At 46.8% G+C, this 27,058-nt stretch overlaps 2 protein-coding genes across 13 annotated transcripts; both read right to left on the bottom strand.

The window, feature by feature from the left end:
* Positions 1–1,621: 1,621 nt before the first annotated feature.
* LOC119794935 (high mobility group protein B1-like) lies at positions 1,622–26,434 on the bottom strand. 10 transcript variants are annotated; one of them, XM_038302757.1, is made up of 7 exons: positions 26,278–26,434; positions 23,981–24,139; positions 6,943–7,094; positions 3,380–3,554; positions 2,902–3,305; positions 2,779–2,856; positions 1,622–2,745 (listed from the first exon to the last, which is right to left on the bottom strand). In XM_038302757.1, the coding sequence occupies exons 2-5, from the start codon at positions 24,128–24,130 to the stop codon at positions 3,180–3,182; spliced, it is 603 nt and encodes a 200-aa protein (XP_038158685.1). In that variant the 5' UTR covers positions 24,131–24,139; positions 26,278–26,434; the 3' UTR covers positions 1,622–2,745; positions 2,779–2,856; positions 2,902–3,179. The 10 variants fall into 10 exon arrangements, with proteins under 10 accessions (XP_038158685.1, XP_038158671.1, XP_038158701.1 ...); XM_038302743.1 differs by having other exon boundaries at positions 1,622–2,778; positions 2,824–2,856; XM_038302773.1 differs by having other exon boundaries at positions 1,622–2,811; positions 2,902–3,066; positions 3,109–3,305.
* Positions 24,146–26,271, bottom strand: LOC119794916 (acidic proline-rich protein PRP25-like). Of its 3 annotated transcripts, none has more exons than XM_038302684.1 (2): positions 24,590–26,271; positions 24,146–24,538 (listed from the first exon to the last, which is right to left on the bottom strand). In XM_038302684.1, exon 1 carries the CDS (start codon positions 25,490–25,492, stop codon positions 24,638–24,640), a length of 855 nt encoding a protein of 284 aa, XP_038158612.1. In that variant the 5' UTR covers positions 25,493–26,271; the 3' UTR covers positions 24,146–24,538; positions 24,590–24,637. The 3 variants fall into 3 exon arrangements, with proteins under 3 accessions (XP_038158612.1, XP_038158629.1, XP_038158620.1); XM_038302701.1 differs by lacking the exon at positions 24,146–24,538 and having other exon boundaries at positions 24,546–24,903; positions 24,960–26,271; XM_038302692.1 differs by lacking the exon at positions 24,146–24,538 and having other exon boundaries at positions 24,546–25,254; positions 25,293–26,271.
* Positions 26,435–27,058: the final 624 nt, after the last annotated feature.

Here is a 27,058-nt window from a genome sequence, read left to right as displayed (position 1 = left end):
ACTGTGTCAACGCCTAGTAAATTATTGATATCTCAGCTTCTGTAGCAGATAGAACTCAAAATATATTTTATCTTTGAAATTCTTCCAAAAAAAAAAAAGTGAAAAGCAGTAATCAAAAAAAAAAAAAAAAATTCAACCTTTTATTTTTTCCATATGTGATCATGTCTTCATTGAGAATGTGCAATATAAAACGTTTTTAAAATAAAGAACAAACATTACATAAATAACTATCTCATGATTACTTATTAACAGTATTATTATGCATAATAATGCATATGTCTGTGTTATAAATTGCATACAACTTACCTCCAGATGGCCACAAATCTGTCCCGGGACATATTTTGGGGGAACTGCGTCCTGAAGAGAGGTTTACTCTGTCGCCAATAATCTCTTCGTACTGGCAACACAAGAAGTCCCATGCCCATACACAGCCCAATAAATGTCTTCATCTCCGTCACAGTCACGGGTGACCACTTTGCCATCTTTGCTCTTGTTGGAGTTTGGTTTGTTTGGTCACTGTACCTATTCGTCTCGTTAACAAGATGCATCCAAAGTTCTTCATTAAAAATATGCTCAAATGCCTGCAGCGGTGTGGCGTCTGCAGGCAAATCAACTTTCACTCCAGGTGTGCGGTTGAAAACACTCCGTGCATTGCGGTAGTTGTTCGATTGGTTCAGCGCGTTCAAAGTCATCATTTTCATCTATACCGTCATCAAAGCCGACACACTCCTCAAAATGACTGCCTTCCGACAACTCTTCTCTGTCAAACTCCTCCATGTTTGCTTGAAAAAAACGTCTTTCTTCTTGCTTGACTTATATGCTCTCCCGGCGTCAATGGTAGAATTACGCAACAGCGCCCCCGGCTTAAATGGTAGAAATGCGGTAATGCTTTCCCGGCCTAAATGGGTTAAGTCTATGTCGGAAATGGATGTGCTGAATGTATAAGATCTTTGAAATGCACTCAATAAAAATTTTATTTAAAAAATAAAAAAAACTCCTAGTTTGTGAACTCCTTCACTAACAATGGCAATAAACCTGATTCAGATTGGCCTGTTTTCCAGTGTAGTCCTGTTTCTCTGACTGTGACTAACTGGATGTGCTCTCTTCATCCTCTGACATGGGAGCTGGCTCGGAGCTCGTCTGCCTGGCTGTGTGTTTCCTGGACGGGGCCGCCTGTGGAGCTGGTTGACAGTTGCCTTTTGTATCTATGCTTCTTTTTCTATGTCTGCTTCTGTCTCCTTGAACCCCAGTGGGCCTCAGCAGATGGCCGCTCACACTGAGCCTGGTTCTGCTGGAGGTTTCTTCCTGTTCAAAGGGAGTTTTTCCTCTCCACTGTCGCTACAAGCATGCTTAGTGTGAGGGATTGCTGAAGAGTCAATGAGTCGATGCAATCAGCTGGTTTTCCTTAGATAGAAAACTTTGAACCAATCTGACTGGATGATCTGGTGAACTGAATTGGAGCTATAGAAATAAACTGAATAGAATTGAACTGTTCATCCAGATGTTCCATTTGTCCAGAACCGGTCCACTGATGGGTCAGGAGAAGGTTCTGGTTCTGTTCATCCAGATGTTCTTCCTCCTGCAGTGACCCGTGTGAACAAAGACCAGAACCAGAACCAGGTGCAGTTGGTAGTTTTATTATAAAAGCTGCAGTTTCTACTGTGACAGAACAAGAACAAAAACACCAAGGGGAGGGGTCACCATGGCAACAGGGAGGAGGGCGGGGCTACGTCACTCACACCGTTCACACTCACACAGGGACAGGTGGCTTAAGGGGAACCAGCACCGGGTCAGAACTGGGTCACCGGTCCGAACCAGGAAGCCTGGTCAGACCCGGAACACCGGGTCCGTCTGCTACCGATTCAGAACCAGAACCAGGTCACTGGTTCCATCTGCTACCGATTCAGAACCAGAACCAGGTCAGTGGGTCCGTCTGCTACCGGCTCAGAACCAGAACCAGGTCTCTGGGTCCGTCTGCTACCGATTCAGAACCAGAACCGGGTGAGTGGGTCCGTCTGCTACCGGCTCAGAAGCAGAACCAGGTCTCTGGGTCCGTCTGCTACCGATTCAGAACCAGAACCGGGTCAGTGGGTCCGTCTGCTACCGGCTCAGAAGCAGAACCAGGTCTCTGGGTCCGTCTGCTACCGATTCAGAACCAGAACCAGGTCACTGGTTCCGTCTGCTACCGATTCAGAACCAGAACCGGGTCAGTGGGTCCGTCTGCTACCGATTCAGAACCAGAACCAGGTCAATGGTTCCGTCTGCTACCGATTCAGAACCAGAACCAGGTCAATGGGTCCGTCTGCTACTGGGTCCATGATCAGAACCTCAGTGGTTCTGGTGTAGTTATCAGAGTGGATCTGGGTGGATAACTGAACCAGGTCTACTGGTTCTGTTGGACCCGGTAAAGGTGTGATCTGATCAGAACCCATCAGAGTCCAGGATAGGTCAGCTATGATGTCCTCTACCAATGAATGGAAGGGGGCGGGGCCTGCTATGGCCCCGCCCCCTTCCATGTAGTTAAAACTGTCCCTAGGTCTCCGGTGGACATTCTGTCCTCATGGAGACTCCATCCAACATGACATCATTTGACAGGTCGGACCTACCGGCCCCTTTAGAGCGGGTTCTGTTCCTGAGGGAACCAGCTCCACCCCTGCTACTGGACCTCCCAGAGACCAGTTCAGGTTCTGATTCAGTTTAATACAAACATACCAGAGGTTCTGAGCAGCCTGGAGGACCCTGGACCTGGATCACCCAGTTCTGGTTCCAGGTCTGGACCTGGATCACCCAGTTCTGGTTCCAGGTCAGGACCTGGAACGAGACCTGGATCACACAGGTCTGGTTCCAGGCCTGGACCTGGATCACCCAGTTCTGGTTCCAGGTCAGGACCTGGAACGAGACCTGGATCACACAGGTCTGGTTCCAGGTCCCATCAGGGCAGCCAGTCCTGCCTGTTTGCCTCCTCCTGCTGGTGGAGCAGTGGTACTGCAGAACCAAGTGGACCCAACAGAAGCAGCCTCAGAGGAAGGTTCTGATCCGGTCTAGCAGGGTTCTGATCCGGTCTAGCAGGGTTCTGATCCGGTCTAGCAGGGTTCTGATCCGGTCTACCAGGGTTCAGTCCCTGACCCGTTTGGAACCAGACTGGTTCCTCTCAAACACACCATCCCTCCTCTTCCTCTCTACTCGTCATCTTCCTCCTCCTCCTCATCCTCCTCTCCCTCCTCATCCTCCTCTTCCTCGGCCCCCTGGGCAGCAGCGTCCGGGTTCCTGGCGAAGGTTCCTCCCCCGCGGTACGCCACCATGTCCTGTGGGTGAGAGGGGGAGGGATCAGCGGCGTGCGTGGGAGCGGTTCTGACCCGTCGGGCGGTTCTGGTCTTACCCGGTCGTACTTCTCCCTCAGCTTCTGGGCCTTCTCCTCGTAGGGCAGCTTCTCAGACTGGACCAGTTTGCTCCACATCTCCCCCAGCTTCTTAGCACAGTCCCCTATGGACAGACCCGGGTACTGCTGCTTCACGCTGGGACGGTACTCGGAGCAGAACACGAAGAACGCCGACCTGCAGGACACGGAGAGGACGTCAGAACCACAGGGACACGGAGAGGACGACGTCAGAACCACAGGGACACGGAGGGGACGTCAGAGCCACAGGGACACGGAGAGGACGTCAGAACCAGAGGGACACGGAGGGGACGTTAGAACCACAGAGAACCACAGGAACACGGAGGGGACGTCAGAGCCACAGAGAACCACAGGAACACGGAGAGGACGTCAGATCCACAGGGACACGGAGGGGACGTCAGAGCCACAGCGACACGGAGAGGACGTCAGAACCAGAGGGACACGGAGGGGACGACATCAGAACCACAGGGACACAGAGAGGACGTCAGAACCACAGGGACATGGAGGGGACATCAGAACCACAGGGACATGGAGGGGACATCAGAACCACAGGGACATGGAGGGGACATCAGAACCACAGGGACACGGAGGGGACATCAGAACCACAGGGACATGGAGGGGACATCAGAACCACAGGGACACGGAGGGGACGTCAGAACCACAGGGACACGGAGAGGACGTCAGAACCAGAGGGACACGGAGGGGACGTCAGAGCCACAGGGACACGGAGGGGACGTCAGAGCCACAGGGACACGGAGAGGACGTCAGAACCAGAGGGACACGGAGGGGACGACATCAGAACCACAGGGACACAGAGAGGACGTCAGAACCACAGGGACACGGAGGGGACATCAGAACCACAGGGACATGGAGGGGACATCAGAACCACAGGGACATGGAGGGGACATCAGAACCACAGGGACACGGAGGGGACGTCAGAACCACAGAGAACCACAGGGACACGGAGGGGACGTCAGAACCACAGGGACACGGAGGGGACGTCAGAGCCACAGGGACACGGAGAGGACGTCAGAACCAGAGGGACACGGAGGGGACGACATCAGAACCACAGGGACACAGAGAGGACGTCAGAACCACAGGGACATGGAGGGGACATCAGAACCACAGGGACATGGAGGGGACATCAGAACCACAGGGACACGGAGGGGACGTCAGAACCACAGAGAACCACAGGGACACGGAGAGGACGTCAGAACCACAGGGACACGGAGGGCACATCAGAACCTCAGGGACACGGAGGGGACGTCAGAGCCACAGGGACACGGAGGGGACGTCAGAGCCACAGGGACACGGAGGGGACGTCAGAGCCACAGGGACACGGAGGGGACGTCAGAGCCACAGGGACACGGAGGGGACGTCAGAGCCACAGGGACACGGAGGGGACGTCAGAGCCACAGGGACACGGAGAGGACGTCAGAACCACAGAGAACCACAGGGACACGGAGAGGACGTCAGAACCACAGGGACATGGAGGGGACGTCAGAACCACAGGGACACGGAGGGGACGTCAGAACCACAGGGACATGGAGGGGACATCAGAACCACAGGGACACGGAGGGGACGTCAGAACCACAGAGAACCACAGGGACACGGAGAGGACGTCAGAACCACAGGGACACGGAGAGGACGTCAGAGCCACAGGGACACGGAGGGGACATCAGAGCCACAGGGACACGGAGGGGACGTCAGAGCCACAGGGACACGGAGGGGACGTCAGAGCCACAGGGACACGGAGGGGACGTCAGAGCCAGAGGGACACGGAGAGGACGTCAGAACCAGAGGGACACGGAGAGGACGTCAGAACCAGAGGGACACGGAGGGGACGTCAGAACCAGAGGGACACGGAGGGGACATCAGAACCACAGGGACACGGAGAGGACATTAGAACCACAGGGACACGGAGGGGACATCAGAACAACAGAGAACCACAGGGACACGGAGAGGACATCAGAACCACAGGGACATGGAGGGGACATCAGAACAACAGAGAACCACAGGGACACGGAGGGGACATCAGAACAACAGAGAACCACAGGGACACGGAGGGGACATCAGAACAACAGAGAACCACAGGGACACGGAGGGGACATCAGAACAACAGAGAACCACAGGGACACGGAGAGGACATCAGAACCACAGGGACATGGAGGGGACATCAGAACCACAGGGACACAGAGAGGACGTCAGAACCACAGGGACACAGAGAGGACGTCAGAACCACAGGGACATCAGAACCACAGGGACACGGAGGGGACGTCAGAACCACAGGGACACAGAGAGGACGTCAGAACCACAGGGACACGGAGAGGACGTCAGAACCACAGGGACACGGAGAGGACGTCAGAACCACAGGGACACGGAGAGGACGTCAGAGCCACAGGGACACGGAGGGGACATCAGAGCCACAGGGACACGGAGGGGACATCAGAGCCACAGGGACACGGAGGGGACATGGAGGGCACATCAGAACCACAGGGACACGGAGAGGACATCAGAGCCACAGGGACACGGAGAGGACATCAGAACCACAGGGACACGGAGGGGACATCAGAACCACAGGGACACGGAGGGGACGTCAGAACCACAGGGACACGGAGGGGACATCAGAACCACAGAGAACCACAGGGACACGGAGGGGACGTCAGAACCACAGAGTACCACAGGGACACGGAGAGGACGTCAGAACCACAGGGACACGGAGAGGACGTCAGAACCACAGGGACACGGAGAGGACGTCAGAGCCACAGGGACACGGAGGGGACATCAGAGCCACAGGGACACGGAGGGGACATCAGAGCCACAGGGACACGGAGGGGACATGGAGGGCACATCAGAACCACAGGGACACGGAGAGGACATCAGAGCCACAGGGACACGGAGAGGACATCAGAACCACAGGGACACGGAGGGGACATCAGAACCACAGGGACACGGAGGGGACCTCAGAACCACAGGGACACGGAGGGGACGTCAGAACCACAGGGACACGGAGGGGACGTCAGAGCCACAGAACCACAGGGACACGGAGGGGACGTCAGAGCCACAGGGACACGGAGGGGACGTCAGAGCCACAGGGACACGGAGGGGACGTCAGAGCCACAGGGACACGGAGGGGACGTCAGAGCCACAGGGACACGGAGGGGACGTCAGAACCACAGGGACACGGAGGGGACGTCAGAGCCACAGGGACACGGAGGGGACGTCAGAGCCACAGGGACACGGAGGGGACGTCAGAGCCACAGGGACATGGAGGGGACATCAGAACCACAGGGACACGGAGAGGACATCAGAACCACAGGGACACGGAGGGCACATCAGAACCACAGGGACACGGAGGGGACGTCAGAACAACAGAGAACCACAGGGACACGGAGGGGACGTCAGAGACACGAAGAGGGGGGGAGGACATCAGAACCACGGAGAGAGGGGGGGGAGGACATCAGAACCACGGAGAAAGGGGGGAGGACATCAGAACCACGGAGAGAGGATAGGGACATCAGAATGGCGACAGCAGCAGTACTCACGGCGGCCTCTTGGGGGCGTTGGGGTCTTTCCTCTTGCGGCCTCTCTTGCCGAAGCCTTTAGGAGGAACGTAGTCCCTCATCTCTCGGTTGTAGCGAACCTTGTCGGCCTTCGCCATGTCCTCGAAACGCTTCTTCTCCCCGGGGGACAGAGCCTGGAACACAGGAGGAGACGTGACCCGACAGAACCACTGGTGACCCGACAGAACCACGGTGACCCGACAGAACCACGGTGACCCGACAGAACCACGGTGACCAGACAGAACCACTGTGACCCGACAGAACCACGGTGACCCGACAGAACCATGGTGACCCGACAGAACCATGGTGACCCGACAGAACCATGAGGACCCGACAGAACCATGAGGACCCGACAGAACCATGGTGACCCGACAGAACAATAAGGACCCAACAGAACCACTGGTGACCTGACAGAACAATAAGGACCCAACAGAACCACTGGTGACCTGACAGAACCATGAGGACCCGACAGAACCATGGTGACCCGACAGAACCATGGTGACCCGACAGAACCATGACGACCCGACAGAACCATGGTGACCCGACAGAACAATAATGACCCGACAGAACCATGGTGACCCGACAGAACCATGGTGACCCTACAGAACCACTGGTGACCAGACAGAACCATGGTGACCCGACAGAACCATGGTGACCCTACAGAACCACTGGTGACCAGACAGAACCATGGTGACCCGACAGAACCATGAGGACCCGACAGAACCATGGTGACCCGACAGAACCATGGTGACCCGACAGAACGACTGGTGACCCGACAGAACCATGAGGACCCGACAGAACCATGGTGACCCGACAGAACCATGGTGACCCGACAGAACGACTGGTGACCCGACAGAACCATGAGGACCCGACAGAACCATGAGGACCCGACAGAACCATGGTGACCCGACAGAACCATGGTGACCCGACAGAACGACTGGTGACCCGACAGAACCATGAGGACCCGACAGAACGACTGGTGACCCGACAGAACAATAATGACCCGACAGAACCATGGTGACCCGACAGAACCATGAGGACCCGACAGAACCATGAGGACCCGACAGAACAATGAGGACCCGACAGAACCACTGGTGATCCGACAGAACCATGGTGACCCGACAGAACCATGGTGACCCGACAGAACCATGGTGACCCGACAGAACCATGGTGAACCTACAGAACCACTGGTGACCAGACAGAACCATGGTGACCCGACAGAACCATGGTGACCCGACAGAACCATGGTGACCCGACAGAACCATGAGGACCCGACAGAACCATGAGGACACGACAACCATGAGGACACGACAGAACCATGGTGACCCGACAGAATGACTGGTGACCCGACAGAACCATGGTGACCCGACAGAACCATGGTGACCCGACAGAACGACTGGTGACCCGACAGAACCATGACGACCCGACAGAACCATGACGACCCGACAGAACCACCGGTGACCCGACAGAACCACCGGTGACCCGACAGAATCATGAGGACACGACAGAACCACCGGTGACCCGACAGAACCACCGGTGACCCGACAGAACCACCGGTGACCCGACAGAACCACTGGTGACCAGACAGAACAATAATGACCCGACAGAACCATGGTGACCCGACAGAACCACCGGTGACCCGACAGAATCATGAGGACCCGACAGAATCACCGGTGACCCGACAGAACCATGAGGACCCGACACAACAATAACGACCCGACAGAACTATGAGGACCCGACAGAACCATGAGGACCCGACAGAACCACTGGTGACCTGACAGAACAACTAGTGACCGGACAGAACCATATGGTAGCAGTTTTATTGTCTTATATCAGAAATCAGAATCAGAATATATCCTACAACATGGACCTATACTTACTTAGCAACAAAACAGTACATCTTGAAGTTCAAGTATGAGTCTTAGCAATAATAAAGTCTCTAATGCTGGCTGGCTTTCCAAACAAGGAAGCAGTTGTACTGCGTTATGCAGTCCTGTTTCTGACCTTATGCCTACTTAGCAACACAGAGATTGCAACATGAAAACAGGATGTTTACAAGCTGGAAGTCACAAGTCTTTGCAAAACAGGGTCGTTAAGGCCCACGCGCATGCAATCGGGTCACAGGACAAGAACTTCCAGAAGGTTCTTCAGAGCGTCCAGTCGCGCGCGTGCATCCACACAGTGCGTTGTGGAGCCTATAAAAGCCCGCCCTCAATGTATTGAAGGTGGGGGAAAACTACAGATGTGAGGACATAGCGCTGGATGTATGAAGTGTTTAAGACAGCTGTATGAATTCGGTTTTGTAAATAAATGTTTCCCCCCTCCGGAGACAATGGAGTGAATCGTCAGCCTTCTTTCTATCATAAGAGAATTCTACCAATGAGCTTCCACAATTGGTGCATTTTGGCCGCATTGAATTGAATCAGGACCTCCCGGGTGAAAACAAGGAAAAACTAAGGAAAAGGAGAGGTAAGTTAAATTTACCCTCCTATTTATTAATTAGTATAGGCAGAAGGCTCTTACTGGCTACTGAATTAATTTAAGCGATTCACCTTTCTGTCACCGGATGTGCTGCAGCATAAATTGGCATCTTGAGATAAATAGTAGCTGTCGAGAACTGGCTCGGATTTTTGTTTTTGGATGATTAATAGTAATCTGCTGAAGCGAGATTGCACCATAACTTTATAGAAATTGGTGGAAACTGGCGGTCACGGATTATAAGTGATGTATCATTATGAATGATGCAACTAATATGTATATCTCATTCTAGTGAGGAAATAACTTTCCTATATGTCGCCGAGTTGCAGTTCGACCGAGCCTGAAGGGCTGTTGTTGTAGGCCTGAGTCTAGAGGACTGTATTGAGATCTCGTATGTTGCTGTTGTTTATCTCCGGAGAAAGAAGCAACAGAGAGCAGTGTGGCTCTGTGTTGATGATGTTAGACCAAAAGTTGTTAAAAAAGAGTTAAAAGTGCATGCAAATCAGTTTATATTGGCTGCTTGGGTCTATGAAGTTAAAGAATTCTGTGCACAACCGGTTAATTGCCATGGCATGTAATGGGATGAATGTCTAAAGAGCTCTGTGTGACTCTGTATGAATCTGTGATTATATGACTGGTGCTGTTTGCAAGAGTGTGTGGTGATAAGAAATCTAAGTGCGCACTAAAACATCTGTTTAAATTTAAGACCTCATTCAGATCTGTAATCGGATCTGCTTAATCACTCACTGTAATTTAATTCGGCTGAAAAACAGTGTCCCGAGGCAATAAGGTTGGTATTCAAGAGTCTAAAAAAAAAAAAAAAAAAAAAAAAAAAAATAAGTAAAAAAAAAATAAAGAGATAAAGTTAACAGAGAAAAGAATTGGATAAATAAAAAACTAAAAACATAAAAGACTAAACAAAAGAAAGAAAGTGATCACTTTATATCTGCAAAAGACGTCTGCTTTCACTTCAATTGTAACTGCGTCACATTTTCTAATAGCTGACCTGCATGAAAAATGGGTGTCCAGTTGTTTGTTCTAACAGAAAAGGCCTAATTGTGCCCAATCTTTAAACATACTTGGCCGAAAAGTCGTTAGTTATTACAAAACAATTTGTTACGTAAACAGTGGATATAAGAGAAGTTTCAAAATTTGTACGACAACATCTAAAAAAGTTTCAAAACAAGTTTTTCTTAGCAAAAGCCCCCTCCCTTTTCTTCTCTCCTCTTATGAACCTGTCTGTGTGTGTGCGCTGACACACACACACGCTGGAAGCTTAAAAATGCCACGACGTTCTGTATCTGTTAAATAGGATTATATATTATTATAAACAAAACTATGTTAGAAGCCGGCATGTGTCTGTCTGTCTGTCTTTATGTTCTTTGTCTGTCTGTCTGTTCTATGTTGTTTGTTCAATGTCAACATGTCCGTCTGGGGTATAAAATATTTGTTCTATTATGTTTCAGTATAAACAGATCAATAGGATAATTAAACAGCAGATAATTAGATTACAGTTATGTTAAAACATAGATTAATATGGCAATAAACATAAAATCCCATGAAGAACTGGATTCTCTCTATGCATCCACGTCCGGACATATGATAAGAAAGGTATGCAGGAAACCTGTTGCTGAAAAAGTCCAATTTCTGCACATTCTAGTTGGATGCGTTTTGAGTAATTCAGTAATGAGTGGGACCAAAGTCATCAGAAAACACTACAAGACAAACAATGACAAAACTTTATAAAAAAGAAAATACAAATAATGAGCACAAGAAATAGGATCTGGTCTAGACATTTTCTATTATAAAGTGTTTGGTTTTAGTTATATTTTGTTTATGTTGTTTTGCAAATGCTACCGATGTTTCTGTGATTTCTGGAGGTGAACCTTTAGAGGAGCTGAAATTATTGATTCAAAGTGTTGATCCTCTTTTTTCAAATGTTTATAAAAAAGTGAAAAACTATGGTCGATTTTATAAGAAATATATTGATTAATATATTTACATCTTACTATGTCTTGAAATTAACATGTTAAAGTTAGAAAATCAATTTGTACTAAAAGTTCTGTAAACCCCCCCTCCCACCTCCCGCCCAACAGTAAGGTCCAAAAATGGTTCTGAATTCTGTCCCGAGGCAAACGGAAACTCAACACACACACATTTTCTACACACACACATTATGCCTGAAACACACACAGCTGCTTGTGTCACTGAGAGACAGAAGGAGAAGCACAGTTACCAGAGTTTAAGCAGGGGCGATCAAAATAGAATTAGGGCCCGAGGGTTTAGAAGCATTTTTAACTGAAAACAATGTACTGATTGTTACACTAGAATGATATTGTGTACGGCATGTAAAGAGACTGATTTTTAAGCTTATATTTGATTATGATAAACCCCATATGATTAGACAAATCCTTCCTTTGCACATAGATGACAGAATTAGATTACTCCTGAGTTATGTTGGTCTTACTGTAGCAAAGTGAATAAGTGAAACACTAATTATTAACAATACTTAAAGGTGAATTTTCAAAAAGAGCAAGTTACATTTATGCTAAGGATTTTTTTTAATGTAAATTAACTTTTGATGAAACTTGATAGAACAAATACAACTCAACAATTATTAGGGGTAAGAGATAAATAAAATGAAGTCCTTTTAACACCTTGAAGCAAAAGCTGGAAAGTGGTTTTGCTATGGGAAAATTATGATTTATAAATTGTTTTTTCATAAAACAATTAACAAGGCAGAATATTTACATGGAGAATTTAATTAAACCTAAAACAGTATTGTGCTTGTCTTAAACATAAAATGTCATAAATAACATGCATTATTATTTACAATTCAATTCAATTCAGTTTATTTATATAGCGCCAAATTCACAACACATGTCATCTCAAGGCACTTTACAGAGTAATGAAAATGGTATGTAGACACAGGAGTTAGATGAGTTTGGCTGAAAGGTTAGGATACGGTGCCCTGAGCCCAGGGGGGGCTCGGAGCTGCATGAGAGTCGTCCAGACTTGTGACCAGCTGATCACTAAATGCCGAGGTGAGCCTTGTGAACTGAAGCCGTGCAGCCGAGACCGAATGAGGCGGAGACTGGATGAATCACGGTCATCTAGCCGAAGCGGCTCGAGCAAAGAACACTGGCAGAACTAGAAAGTGCTGCAGCTGACATGAAAAGATTGGAGGGAAGTGCTGGCCTTGTGGTTGGGGCATAGAGCTTGGAATCCTGCGGTTGCGGGTTCGAAACCCTTGTCCACAGACTGCCACTCTGGGTCTCTGAGCAAGACCCTTAACCCTGATTGCTCTCTGGTGCCCAACGATGGCAGCCACTGCTGAGATCAATAAAACTTTAATTAATTATTAAGCTCGGCCAAAATAGGAGATGTTTCTGTCGCTGGTTGCTGGACGTGAAGAAGCTGCAAAAAACCAAACACATCAGATACTCAAATTAACACAGCTTTATGGTCAGAGTAAGTGAATTATGGTTTATTTATGTGCAACAGCAGAGATCAGCAAAACATTTACATTTACATGGTGTCTAAAATAATTTCTATTCTGTCTTACAAAACAACCTATAGGTTTAACTGTACTTCTAATTCTAAAGCATCTATTGAAAACTGAATACAATCAAAATTTGTAATCAACGCCTTAGAGCAGTTGTGATTATCTTAATATAAACTTGCATTCCAAACCTTGTCATGATTTTCTTTATAGCAAAACTATTTTGTAACATCATAATGCATTACGTTCTGGTTCAGATACTTTCTAAAACAAACGCTTAACAAAATATGGTCAGTATTTAATATAGAGTGATGTGAAGTTTGCTGAGCACATTATGAGACTTAGAACCAGCATGAGGAAGAATATCTCATATCACATTTAGCAGAGACATTTTAGGACTTAGAGAAAACATGCTGATCAGTTCATGCAATTAGAATTAAGTAACACTGACATTTAGATAAGTTAATAACATTAGAGTAAGATTTTGTCCTTTCTTTTCTTTTCGTTTCTTTTTTCTGTTCATCTTAGAACAACATGTTTCCAGCTTTGGGGGACAGAACTCACACCGACATTCTGTGTAAACCTGCTGATGTTTACTTTACAAAGACTGAATTAATATTGGGAAAACTAAAAGCAAATAATTAATAAGCTTCAAAAGTTTAGAATATTTTTACTTTTTGCCAAATATGTAAAAACAAATTTCAAAAGGTTTTCATCCTGAATCCCCCTTTGGGGAACTGTTTTTAACCTTTTTTTCCCTTTTAGTTTGTTTTTTTTTTTTTTTTTAAAAGTTTAAATTTTAAAAAACCAAACCCGGGTAGATTTGTAAAGTTCAGCCAACAGTGGGAAATTTAAAAAATTTTAAAATTTTAAATAATAAAAAATCAGTTTTTTTTCCCTTATGACTATTTTTTCCTGTTTAAGGGGGATAAAATGAAAGTATTAAAATTTATCAAAGGTTTTAAAAGGAAAAGATCAAAAAATTTCCCAACCAGTTATTTTAAGTACAAAGGGTCAGCCCCCCCTTAATTTCAGGACACAATTTGGACCATGTTTTAAATCGCACATTCGCATTAACAACGTACTAATTAATTGCAAATTAAATTTTTTTTTTCTTCACAGACCTGCTAAACCTGAAACCTTTTCTGAAAAGGGGAAAAAACCCCACGGTTTTTTGCCAAATGCAAAGTAAGGTAGGAAACCTAATTTAAAGGATATTACATAAAAGGGTCCGGGTGCTGATACTTTTTGATGTGCTTTTCCCAAAATTTGTGATTTTAAAAAAAACAGTCATAGTAATTTTAAAACTAAATCAAAAGAAAAGACCCTGTGAAAATTTTGTGAAATATGTTAAAAATAAGGGCATGATTCAAATTAATTAAAAGAAACCCTTTAATATGAACCAACCCATGATTAAAAAAGGCAAAAAAAGTAAAAATGTAAAAAATTTAAAATGTTTTACCCCGTAAATTAATTGAATATAAATATTGAGAATTCAAAAAAAAAGCTGCCAAAAAAATAAAAAAAATCAGGAAAACTTAAATTAAACTGTCTACAACATTAAAAAAAATTTTTTAAAAAAATTTTTTTAGGGAGAAGCCTATGGGAAATATTTTAAAAACAAAAAATTTTCCCTAAAAATTTGAGATTTTAAAAAAATTCCAAAGAATCCCTTTAAATTTAAAAACACTAGATTTACCTCTGAAAAATGTTAAATAAAACTAAAAAAATCAACATTTTAGGGGCCCAGTTTTTAAAATAATAAAACCCCCGGTGGGTTTTTTTAAGTTTGACTTTTTCCCCCCACCCTCAGGGCTAGGGGGTTTACCAGTAAAAATACAAAATAGAAAAAATAAGTTTTGAAATGTTTTTTTAAAAAAAGTTACTTGGATTTTGAATAAAACTCTTACATCCTAAAGTGAGACAACAAGTAAATTTCTTCAATTTTATATAATATAAATTTTAGGGGAAAATAATTTAAAGTTGAAGCAGAACAAAAAACAATTCCCCCGGGGGTTTAAGAAGTTGAAGACCGATTATATTAATTTTTAAAGGAAAAGGGTTTAAAATGTTTTTTTTGATTTCCTTAGATGATTCTAAGTGAAAACTAAATTAAAAAATGTTTCCCGCACAAAGAGTAAAATTTGAGACAGATCAAAACCTAAAAGGAGATGACCAAAAAAAATTAAAAGGAAAACAAAACTAAATAAAAGTTCTAGGCCCCAAAGCCAAAAAAAAAATGTTTAAAAACTTTTCATTTAAAATTTTTCTTTGTGTTTCCAAAAACTTTTTTTTTCTGTCCCCCTCTCTCTTGCTTTTCCCTAAAAGACCCGGAAAAGTCCCTCGCCCTTCCAGTCCCGATTAAGCAACTTTGTGCCCGTTTCCCCACACTTTACCCCAAAATCCACAGGGGAAAAAAAACAAAATTTTTTTTTTTTTCTAGCTTTGGGAAAAGAACCACAAGAGTTATTAATTTAAAGTGGGCACACTAACTTGTTTATGAATATCCAAGACGAAAAGTACAAACCTTAAAAGGGTTTTCATTCCTGGTTTTTCTGTACCCCAGCCAACTAATATCTAACAGGGTAAACATTAAAAAATTTGTAAAAGTAAAAATGTATCTCTGCAGAAAAAATTTTCCAAAAATCAAAGGGTTAGTTTAAAATTTTGAAATCAGAAATTTACACAAAAAAGATAAAAAAATTAAGCATAATTTTTTAGTCCCCAATACGAAACGCAGATTCCCCACAGTTTTTTAATACATTTTCTAACATTTAAAAAACTGAAAAAAAACAGGCTTTTCAAATGGAAAAGCCCTTAAGAAATTTAAATTCAGGGAAAATTATGTAAGTTGAGAATTTTGGATCCAATTGGGTTTTAAACCCGTCCAATAAATCCCCAGATCAAAAAAGTCTTTACAAGTGTTGTTTAAAGCTCAGAAAGCCAGAATGCAGAAATTTTGGGTTTTTAAAAAATAAGGGATGGCACTCAACTTGCCTTTCCAGAGGAAAAAGGGGTTTTTTTTTTCTTTTTTTCTCATTTTTTACTAATTGTCTGCAAAAAACTTAGTCCCTTTTTTAAAATACTCTTTGCATGAAAAAACCCGGTTAACAAAATTGGAACAAAGGCTAAGTTTAAAAAAGAACAATATTTTTTATGTTTAAAATTTTCTTAGAGCAAGGATCACCAAAATGGGCCCCCCGATGAAAAACCCCCACCCCGTGACAAAATGGCGAGGGCCCATTTTCGCCCAGGAGCCTGAGAAGAAAAACCTGGGGGGCTAGAGCCCGGTTTTTACTATATTATTTCTTGTCTTTTTTTTTCATAATCTAATTCCCTTTTAAGAGGAAACCCGTTTAAAGGGGCCATTTTAAATTCAAACTACGGGTTTTTTTTTTACTCATGTTTTTTTTTTTTTTTTTCCTTTTGGGCATTAAAATATAATTGGGGATTGAACATTTCGAGGAAAAAAGGGCCCAGGAACTCTTGATTGAGAAGGACCTTAAAAAGGAAAAAAAATGGGGAATTTAATTTCATTTTTATTCCCCTCTAACACTTACTGTGTTTTAAAAAGGGATTTTTAAATTTTAAGAAATTCCCTGAAATAATGGGGAGCATTTTTTAAGCTGTAACAACCGGGTTGCAAAAGAAAAGGGTTGGACTTTCCATTTCTTTGATTTAAAATTTTCTCCTGTTTTTTGTTTTTCTTTGGAAGGTTTTTATGATTGTAATTTTTTTCATGTTTCTTTTCACCCGGGAAGATGATCCAAAAAAAGAAAGCTTTTTGTTTTTTGGGTTTTGGGCCCCGAGGTCCAATCTGGGAAAACCTAAAAATCGTTTTTACATGATTTATTTCCCTTTTTTCCCGAAAAGGTTAATTTCCCCTAGAAATTTTTTTGTACAGATTAAATTTGGGGATTTTTTGGAAATATTAATAAAAATTTTAATTTAAAAAGAAATAAAAACCCAAAAAAAACCAAAGGGACTTTTTAATTTAAACAAAAAAGTTCCCCTTATTTTTTTTTTTGAACATTTTGGTTTTTCAAGAAAAATGGACTCATGAAGAACAGGATGTGTTTTTCATCTCTAATTTTTGTTTCAAGATACTTTGGTTTTGTTTTTCTTTCCTCCGGGGCACATCTATGTGAGATTTTTAAAGGGTACTGGAAAAGGACCCGCCCTTACCCCGGATCAGCATAAGCCCCGGACACATAAATGATATGCAGGCCCAGGGGACCACGACAACCAAGGAGCAGACTGACTGAACTCCCCAAAAATAAGGGAGGTACATCAAAGATAATGAAAGGACAAAGGACCACGAACTCTAGCTACTCGTCAAAGAATGCCCAAAACCAAAAGGGGCGAAAACCCGGGAGATGGGGGCGACCAAAAGGGTCAGATTTGAGAAAGCATCACAAGGGGGGAAAGGGAACCCTCTCCAAGTGAATTAGAAAAAGTCAAACACTTTTGTAAACAAAAAATTGGGGAAAAAAATAGAATAATATTGTCTATTAATTTGTTTTTATTTGCTGTTTAAAAAAACCCCTAATTGTGGGTTTTTTTTTGTCTTAAACCCTTTTGAGGGGATGGATTGGGAAAGACCGGGGACCCCAGGGAAAAAACTGCAAACCTTTTGACTTCCGCCTGCAAAATACTAAAGGCGGGAACCACTGATCCTGTGTTCATGCCTTTAAAAGCCAAGGACAGAGCCCTGAAGTGAAAGAACTATATTTTTGATTTTTTTTCAACAGGAAAGAAGACAACACAATTATTGATTATTCTTGTATTCTGCAAATATAAACCTGATGATTGTAACATGCCATTGCTTTGCATTATAACCTGTATTACTGTTTTATTATTTCACATTGTGAACCATCCATAGCAGGCTGTTTAGAGGAGTACTGACTGACTGACTTCTGACTGACTTTTATTATTAATTATGATACTCAGTAATGGTTAGTTAATGGTTTCATTTAAAGGTTTGTATCCCCCAACTTCCATCCATATCAGGCTGTGTCCGTAACGTTAATATTTCGTTTTTTTTCACTTAAACTTCACACACCTGTAAGTGCACTTATTCGCTTAGTATTCACATCACCATGTAACGTCACAAAATATTTCATCTGCAATGAAATACAGGGGGGAATATGGTAGCAGTTTTATTGTCTTATATCAGAAATCAGAATCAGAATATATCCTACAACATGGACCTATACTTACTTAGCAACAAAACAGTACATCTTGAAGTTCAAGTATGAGTCTTAGCAATAATAAAGTCTCTAATGCTGGCTGGCTTTCCAAACAAGGAAGCAGTTGTACTGCGTTATGCAGTCCTGTTTCTGACCTTATGCCTACTTAGCAACACAGAGATTGCAACATGAAAACAGGATGTTTACAAGCTGGAAGTCACAAGTCTTTGCAAAACAGGGTCGTTAAGGCCCACGCGCATGCAATCGGGTCACAGGACAAGAACTTCCAGAAGGTTCTTCAGAGCGTCCAGTCGCGCGCGTGCATCCACACAGTGCGTTGTGGAGCCTATAAAAGCCCGCCCTCAATGTATTGAAGGTGGGGGAAAACTACAGATGTGAGGACATAGCGCTGGATGTATGAAGTGTTTAAGACAGCTGTATGAATTCGGTTTTGTAAATAAATGTTTCCCCCCTCCGGAGACAATGGAGTGAATCGTCAGCCTTCTTTCTATCATAAGAGAATTCTACCAATGAGCTTGAGCTTCCACAACCACTGGTGACCCGACAGAACAACTAGTGACCGGACAGAACCATGAGGACCCGACAGAACCACTGGTGACCCGACAGAACGACTGGTGACCCGACAGAACAATAATGACCCGACAGAACAATAATGACCCGACAGACCCACTGGTGACCCAACAGAACAATAATGACCCGACAGAACCACCGGTGACCCGACAGAACAATAATGACCCGACAGAACAACTAGTGACCGGACAGAACCATGAGGACCCGACAGAACCATGAGGACCCGACAGAACCATGGTGACCCGACAGAACCATGGTGACCCGACAGAACCACTGGTGACCAGACAGAACAATAATGACCCGACAGAACCATGGTGACCCGACAGAACCACCGGTGACCCGACAGAACCACCGGTAACCCGACAGAATCATGAGGACCCGACAGAACCACCGGTGACCTGACAGAACCATGAGGACCCGACACAACAATAACGACCCGACAGAACTATGAGGACCCGACAGAACAATAATGACCCGACAGAACCATGAGGACCCGACAGAACAACTAGTGACCGGACAGAACCACGAGGACCCGACAGAACAACTAGTGACCGGACAGAACCACGAGGACCCGACAGAACAACTAGTGACCGGACAGAACCATGGTGACCCGACAGAACAACTAGTGACCGGACAGAACCATGAGGACCCGACAGAACCACTGGTGACCTGACAGAACCATGAGGACCCGACAGAACCATGAGGACCCGACAGAACAACTAGTGACCCGACAGAACCATGAGGACCCGACAGAACCATGAGGACCCGACAGAACAACTAGTGACCGGACAGAACCATGAGGACCCGACAGAACCATGAGGACCCGACAGAACCATGAGGACCCGACAGAACCATGAGGACCCGACAGAACCATGAGGACCCGACAGAACCATGAGGACCCGACAGAACAACTAGTGACCGGACAGAACCATGAGGACCCGACAGAACCACTGGTGACCCGACAGAACGACTGGTGACCCGACAGAACAATAATGACCCGACAGAACCACCGGTGACCCGACAGAACAATAATGACCCGACAGAACAATAATGACCCGACAGAACCACTGGTGACCAGACAGAACAATAATGACCCGACAGAACCACCGGTGACCCGACAGAACAATAATGACCCGACAGAACCACCGGTGACCCGACAGAACAATAATGACCCGACAGAACCACCGGTGACCCGACAGAACAATAATGACCCGACAGAACCACCGGTGACCCGACAGAACAATAATGACCCGACAGAACCACCGGTGACCCGACAGAACAATAATGACCCGACAGAACCACCGGTGACCCGACAGAACAATAATGACCCGACAGAACCACCGGTGACCCGACAGAACAATAATGACCCGACAGAACCACTGGTGACCAGACAGAACAATAATGACCCGACAGAACCACCGGTGACCCGACAGAACAATAATGACCCGACAGAACCACCGGTGACCCGACAGAACAATAATGACCCGACAGAACCACTGGTGACCAGACAGAATAATGACCCGACAGAACCATGAGGACCCGACAGAACCACTAGTGACCCGACAGAACCATGAGGACCCGACAGAACCACGAGGACCCAACACAACAATAACGACCCGACAGAACTATGAGGACCCGACAGAACCACCGGTGACCCGACAGAACCATGAGGACCAGACACAACAATAACGACCCGACAGAACTATGAGGACCCGACAGAACAATAATGACCCGACAGAACAATAATGACCCGACAGAACCATGAGGACCCGACAGAACAATAACGACCCGACAGAACAATAATGACCCGACAGAACCATGAGGACCCGACAGAACCATGAGGACCCGACAGAACCATGAGGACCCGACAGAACCATGGTGACCCGACAGAACCACTGGAGACCAGACAGAACAATAATGACCCGACAGAACCATGGTGACCCGACAGAACCACTGGTGACCAGACAGAACAATAATGACCCGACAGAACCATGGTGACCCGACAGAACCACCGGTGACCCGACAGAACCACCGGTGACCCGACAGAACCACCGGTGACCCGACAGAATCATGAGGACCCGACAGAACCACCGGTGACCCGACAGAACCATGAGGACCCGACAGAACCATGAGGACCCGACAGAACAACTAGTGACCGGACAGAACCATGAGGACCCGACAGAACAACTAGTGACCGGACAGAACCATGAGGACCCGACAGAACCACTGGTGACCTGACAGAACCATGAGGACCCGACAGAACCACTGGTGACCAGACAGAACCATGAGGACCCGACAGAACAACTAGTGACCTGACAGAACCATGAGGACCCGACAGAACAACTAGTGACCTGACAGAACCATGAGGACCCGACAGAACAACTAGTGACCGGACAGAACCATGAGGACCCGACAGAACAACTAGTGACCGGACAGAACCATGAGGACCCGACAGAACAATAATGACCCGACAGAACCATGGTGACCCGACAGAACCATGAGGACCCGAGAGAACAACTAGTGACCGGACAGAACCATGAGGACCCGACAGAACCACCGGTGACCCGACAGAACAATAATGACCCGACAGAACCACCGGTGACCCGACAGAACAATAATGACCCGACAGAACCATGAGGACCCGACAGAACCATGAGGACCCGACAGAACCATGAGGACCCGACAGAACCACCGGTGACCCGACAGAACAATAATGACCCGACAGAACCACCGGTGACCCGACAGAACAATAATGACCCGACAGAACCACCGGTGACCCGACAGAACAATAACGACCCGACAGAACTATGAGGACCCGACAGAACCACCAGTGACCCGACTTTACAATAAGCACCCGACAGAACCACTGGTGACCAGACAGAACAATAATGACCCGACAGAACCACGAGGACCCGACAGAACCACGAGGACCCGACAGAACCACGAGGACCCGACAGAACCACTGGTGACCAGACAGAACCATGAGGACCCGACAGAACAATAATGACCCGACAGAACAATAATGACCCGACAGAACCACTGGTGACCCGACAGAACCACTGGTGACCCGACAGAACCACAAGCACTCAACAGAACAATAAGGACCTGACAGACCCACCGGTGACCCGACAGAACAATAATGACCCGACAGAACTATGAGGACCCGACAGAACTATGAGGACCCGACAGAACTATGAGGACCCGACAGAACTATGAGGACCCGACAGAACCATGAGGACCCCACAGAACTATGAGGACCCAACAGAACTATGAGGACCCGACAGAACCATGAGGACCCCACAGAACAATGAGGATTCAACGGAACCATGTTGACTCTGCATGCAGACAAAACAGAAGTTATAGACTTGAATATTTTGTTGGAATTAAAGGAACAGCACTAGACTGGTTTAAATCTGATCTATCTGATCGAATTCAGTTTGTTCATGTTAATGATAGATCTTCAACACGCTCAAAGGTTACCTGTGGAGTACCACAGGGATCAGTGCTAGGACCAATTCTCTTTACTTTATACATGCTCCCAATCGGTAGAGTTATTAGACAGCATGGGATTAATTTCCACTGTTATGCTGATGATACCCAGCTATATCTGTCTATAATCCAGATGAAGCTAACCCATTACATAGATTACAGGCATGTCTGAAGACAGAAAAACCTGGATGACTCTTAACTTTCTGCTTCTGAATGCAGACAAAACAGAAGTTATAGTCTTTGGACCAGAGTCTCTGAAAAAGAAACTGATTAGTCAGTCACTTCATTTGGATGGGATTAAACTGATTTCAGATAATAAAGTAAAAAATCTTGGTGTTATTTTTGATCAGGACCTGTCATTTAAATCTCAGATCAAAGAGGTTTCTAGAATATCCTTCTTTCATCTGAGGAATATTGCAAAAATGAGCAATCTCCTGTCCAGGGGTGATGCTGAGAAACTAGTCCATGCATTTGTTACTTGAAGGCTGGACTATTGTAATTCTTTACTATCAGGAAGTCCACAAACTGTAGTTAAAAGCCTTCAGCTGATCCAAAATGCTGCAGCCAGAGTTCTGATGAAAATGAAAAAGAGAGATCATATCTCGCCTATCCTGGCTTCTCTTCATTGGCTTCCTGTTAAATCTAGAATAGAATTTAAAATCCTCCTTCTCACATATAAAGCCTTAAATGGCCAAGCTCCATCTGATATCAGAGATCTGATTGTTCCTTATGTTCCTAACAGAGCACTTCGCTCTCAATCTGCAGGTTTACTAGTGGTTCCTAGAATTTCTAAAAGTAGAATGGGAGGCAGATCTTTTAGTTCTCAGGCTCCTCTCCTGTGGAACCAACTACCAGTTTTAGTCCGTGAGGCAGACACCCTGTCTACTTTTAAGGCTAGGCTTAAAACTTTCCTTTTTGATAAAGCTTCTAGTTAGAGTGGCTCAGGTTATCCTGATCTATCTCTATAGTTCTGCTGCTATAGGCTTAGACTGCTGGAGGACATAGGGACCCCTTTTTCATCATTCTGCTTCATTCTATCTCTATTCTCCCACTCTGCAGAATCTATTAGTTCAATCTCTAACGTTCTGCTCTCTCTGCTTTTTCTCATAGTAGCTTCATCTGGTCTGTTCCTGTTTGGCTGTGACTCCATCCTGGAGAGAAATATCAGCTGTGCTGCTGCCATCAACACCTTTGTTTCTAGATGTTGGAGATGGGCCTGTTTTCCAGTGTAGTCCTGTTTCTCTGACTGTGACTAACTGGATGTGCTCTCTTCATCCTCTGACATGGGAGCTGGCTCGGAGCTCGTCTGCCTGGCTGTGTGTTTCCTGGACGGGGCCGCCTGTGGAGCTGGTTGACAGTTGCCTTTTGTATCTATGCTTCTTTTTCTATGTCTGCTTCTGTCTCCTTGAACCCCAGTGGGCCTCAGCAGATGGCCGCTCACACTGAGCCTGGTTCTGCTGGAGGTTTCTTCCTGTTCAAAGGGAGTTTTTCCTCTCCACTGTCGCTACAAGCATGCTTAGTGTGAGGGATTGCTGAAGAGTCAATGAGTCGATGCAATCAGCTGGTTTTCCTTAGATAGAAAACTTTGAATCAATCTGACTGGATGATCTGGTGAACTGGAAAGTGACCTGAGATGACATGATGTGAATTGAAGCTATAGAAATAAACTGAATAGAATTGACCCGACAGAACAACGATCAGCCAACAGAACCCATTAATGAACGGTTCTGGCGGTCAGCGCTTCCAGAACCAGAACCAGAAGCGGACCTACCTTCCACCTCTCAGAACATTTCTTGGAGAACTCGGCGAAGTTGACGGACTGCTCCGGGTTCTTCTTGCGGTGCTCCTCTCGACACGTCTGGACGAAGAAGGCGTACGCCGACGTCTTCCCCTTCGGCTTGTTCACGTCTTTACGCATCATGGCGGCGGCCTGAGGAAGAGGAGCGGGAGGAAGGTCAGCAGGAGACACAATCTCAGAACGGGATCCACTGAGCCCAGAACCACCATCAGAACAGAACCCTGAGTGGACTCTGACCATCCAGTGAACGGGTCAATACCAAGGTTCAGAACCACTGTAGGCGGCTCCTCCCACCACGCCGCAGACGCCGCTCTGACATCACAGCTGCTCTATTCTCCACCTGCAGGTTCTGAGTGTTACTGAGTGGACTGGGTTCAGAGGTCAGCTCTAGTGAAACATCAGAACCTGCAGGTCCAGAACAGAACCACCACAGAACCTGGTTGGAGGGGTTTGATTTTAAACGACTCATTGGTTCTACAGAGAACATCAGAGGGAAAGGCTGAGAGGAGCAGGAGGAGGAGTAGGAGGAGGTGGAGCAGGAAGAGGAGTAGTAGGAGTAGTAGGAGGAGGAGCAGGAGCAGGAGGAGGAGCAGCCCTTATAGGCCATACATCCAGCTGGTCTAGAATAAACTATGACCAGGACCAGAACCTTCCGCTGTGCCCATGAGCAGCAGTCAGGTAGAGATGGAGCGCCGCCACCGACCACAGCTGGATGGTTCTGGACTCTGATGGACCAGAGGAACCAGTAGAACTGAGATCCAGCCTCCATCTATTGATGGCTGGAGCGTCCAGGATCTGAACCAACCAGTCTGACCAGTTAGGACTACTGGAAACCCGACTGGACCCAGTGGGTCTGGTTGAATTCCCATCAGATCTTCTGGTTCCTTTCATTCCTGTTTTGTTTATTTCCAGGTAATCCTCTGGTTCTGGTTGGACCAACCGGTGCTGGTTGGACCCAGCGGTTCTGGTGGGACCCAGCGGTTCTGGTGGGACCCATTGGTTCTGGTGGGACCCATTGGTTCTGGTGGGACCCAGGGGTTCTGGTGGGACCCAGCGGTTCTGGTGGGACCCAGCGGTTCTGGTTGGACCCAGCGGTTCTGGTTGGACCCAGCGGTTCTGGTGGGACCCATTGGTTCTGGTGGGACCCATTGGTTCTGGTGGGACCCAGGGGTTCTGGTGGGACCCAGCGGTTCTGGTGGGACCCAGCGGTTCTGGTTGGACCCAGCGGTTCTGGTTGGTTCCCATCAGATCTTCTGGTTCCTTGTTTATTTCCAGGCCTTCCTCTCTGGTCCCTCTGCTACTTTGATCTAACGGATCTATGTTCTCTATTTCTGGAGAAATCATGGATATTAGAATGGATCTGGTCAGAACCAGAACCAGGATCAGAACTAGGATCATGATCAGAACCAGGTCCAGAACCCTGATTGGATGGAGATAACGGTCCAGATGATCCATCACTGTTATTGCTCCCGTTATTTTATCCATTAATGAATCTGATTCTTTAACAGAAGCTCTGCTCTTCTTTCTGGACCTCAGACCGGTACCGGTCCTCAGTCCGGTACCGGTCCACTAAGGCTGGGTTCTGATCAGGGACCTCCTTCTAAACAAAGGACCCAGGCTGAGGGTCCCTCTGCTCCGCAGTGGATCCGGCCTACAGTCGGTCCGGTTCTGATCCAGTAGAGCCCCGGTGCTGGTTCCGGACCCGGTTCTAAATCTGGACCGGGTCAGACCCTCCAGTCCCCGGCAGGCTGGCTGCTTCTCCTCCCGGGCCGCAGCAGCTAGCCTGGCCCAGCTAGCATGGAGAACAATGGGCCACCATTTCCCGCCCTCTGCGGAGCGGCCCCCATCCCCCTCTGCAGAGGCAGAACCGGACCGAACCACCCGGGAACCGGTCCAACCCAGCGCCTCGGAACCACCGGAACCGGAACCAGTCTAACTTCTGGAAATAATCCTCATGAAGCAACAGAAACACAGAGAGACTGAAGCTGCGCATTATGAACGGAGGGGCCCGTCTATTTCCAGGAGAGGTCAGTGTTGGATGTGAGGGATGCGGCTACTGGCTGGCATCCACCCTGAGGACAATGGGCGGTTTATGTTTACACCACCACCTCCCTGGGTTCCTGAGGAGAACCCTGCAGAACCGGCAGGAGGTTCGGTTCCATCCGGACCGAACCCCACAGCAGCCATTTTAATCCAGCAGGAACCCCACATTCCTCCCGGTAATAACGGACCTTCTCCGGATCTAAGCTGCGAAGGACGGAGGTACTCACTGGGTAGGAGGCCCGGGACTGGGGGACACGGACCGGAACTTTCTGGGTCTCGGTTCTGACTGTTGATGTTTGGGTCTGAAGCTGCGACTGGAGCCGATGGTTCACTTTCAAAATGGGTCGGATCAGATGAAGCCCCGCCCACCAGGAACGCCCCCATAGGCTATTTTGCTTTATATGGGCGGGCCTATGGCCGTTCTTCTGGGAGGAGCTAACGTGAGAGGTTGTTAGTTATCGCTGCTGATTCCGTAAAAATTCAAAAAATCCACTGGACTTGGTTTTCAAGATTTGAAGACGTTTCGCCACCTCTCCAGGAAGCTTTCTCAATTCAAATGTCTGGATCCGCAGTGAGTTTGAGTCTTATATAGACAACGCCTTGTATCGCTTGGAAACATGCAATGGTAACCGATGAATGGGTCGTTAGTTCCATCGTTAGCCTGTAATATCTGAACCTGTCTATGATTCTAGGGGTCGGTCGTTAAAGGGGGGATTGCCATTAAGGGGGGGGATTGTCTCCTGTAATACCTGAAACCTGTCTATGATTGTTAAGGGTTGGTCGTTAAGGAGGTATTGTTCACCGGCTGGGGCGGGTAGGTCCCTCGTTCCTCTGTGATGGGGTGGGGGGTTTGGTGATATCTGGAAGGGATCATGTCTATGATTGAATTGTATGTTTTTGGAAGCTGGAATCTGAGTCCACCACCTCTGTTTAAAGTTGGTTTTTCTCTCTTGACATAGATGGCTTCCTTCACGCCCCTCTCAAACCAAACCTCTCAAACTGCTGATT

Source organism: Cyprinodon tularosa, unplaced genomic scaffold (assembly GCF_016077235.1).
Source record: "Cyprinodon tularosa strain WSP-4 unplaced genomic scaffold, ASM1607723v1 ctg1131, whole genome shotgun sequence".
Taxonomy (NCBI): Eukaryota; Metazoa; Chordata; class Actinopteri; order Cyprinodontiformes; family Cyprinodontidae; genus Cyprinodon; species Cyprinodon tularosa.
The sequence above is the reverse complement of the archived record's forward strand: the minus strand, read 5'-3'. Positions and strand labels throughout refer to the sequence as shown.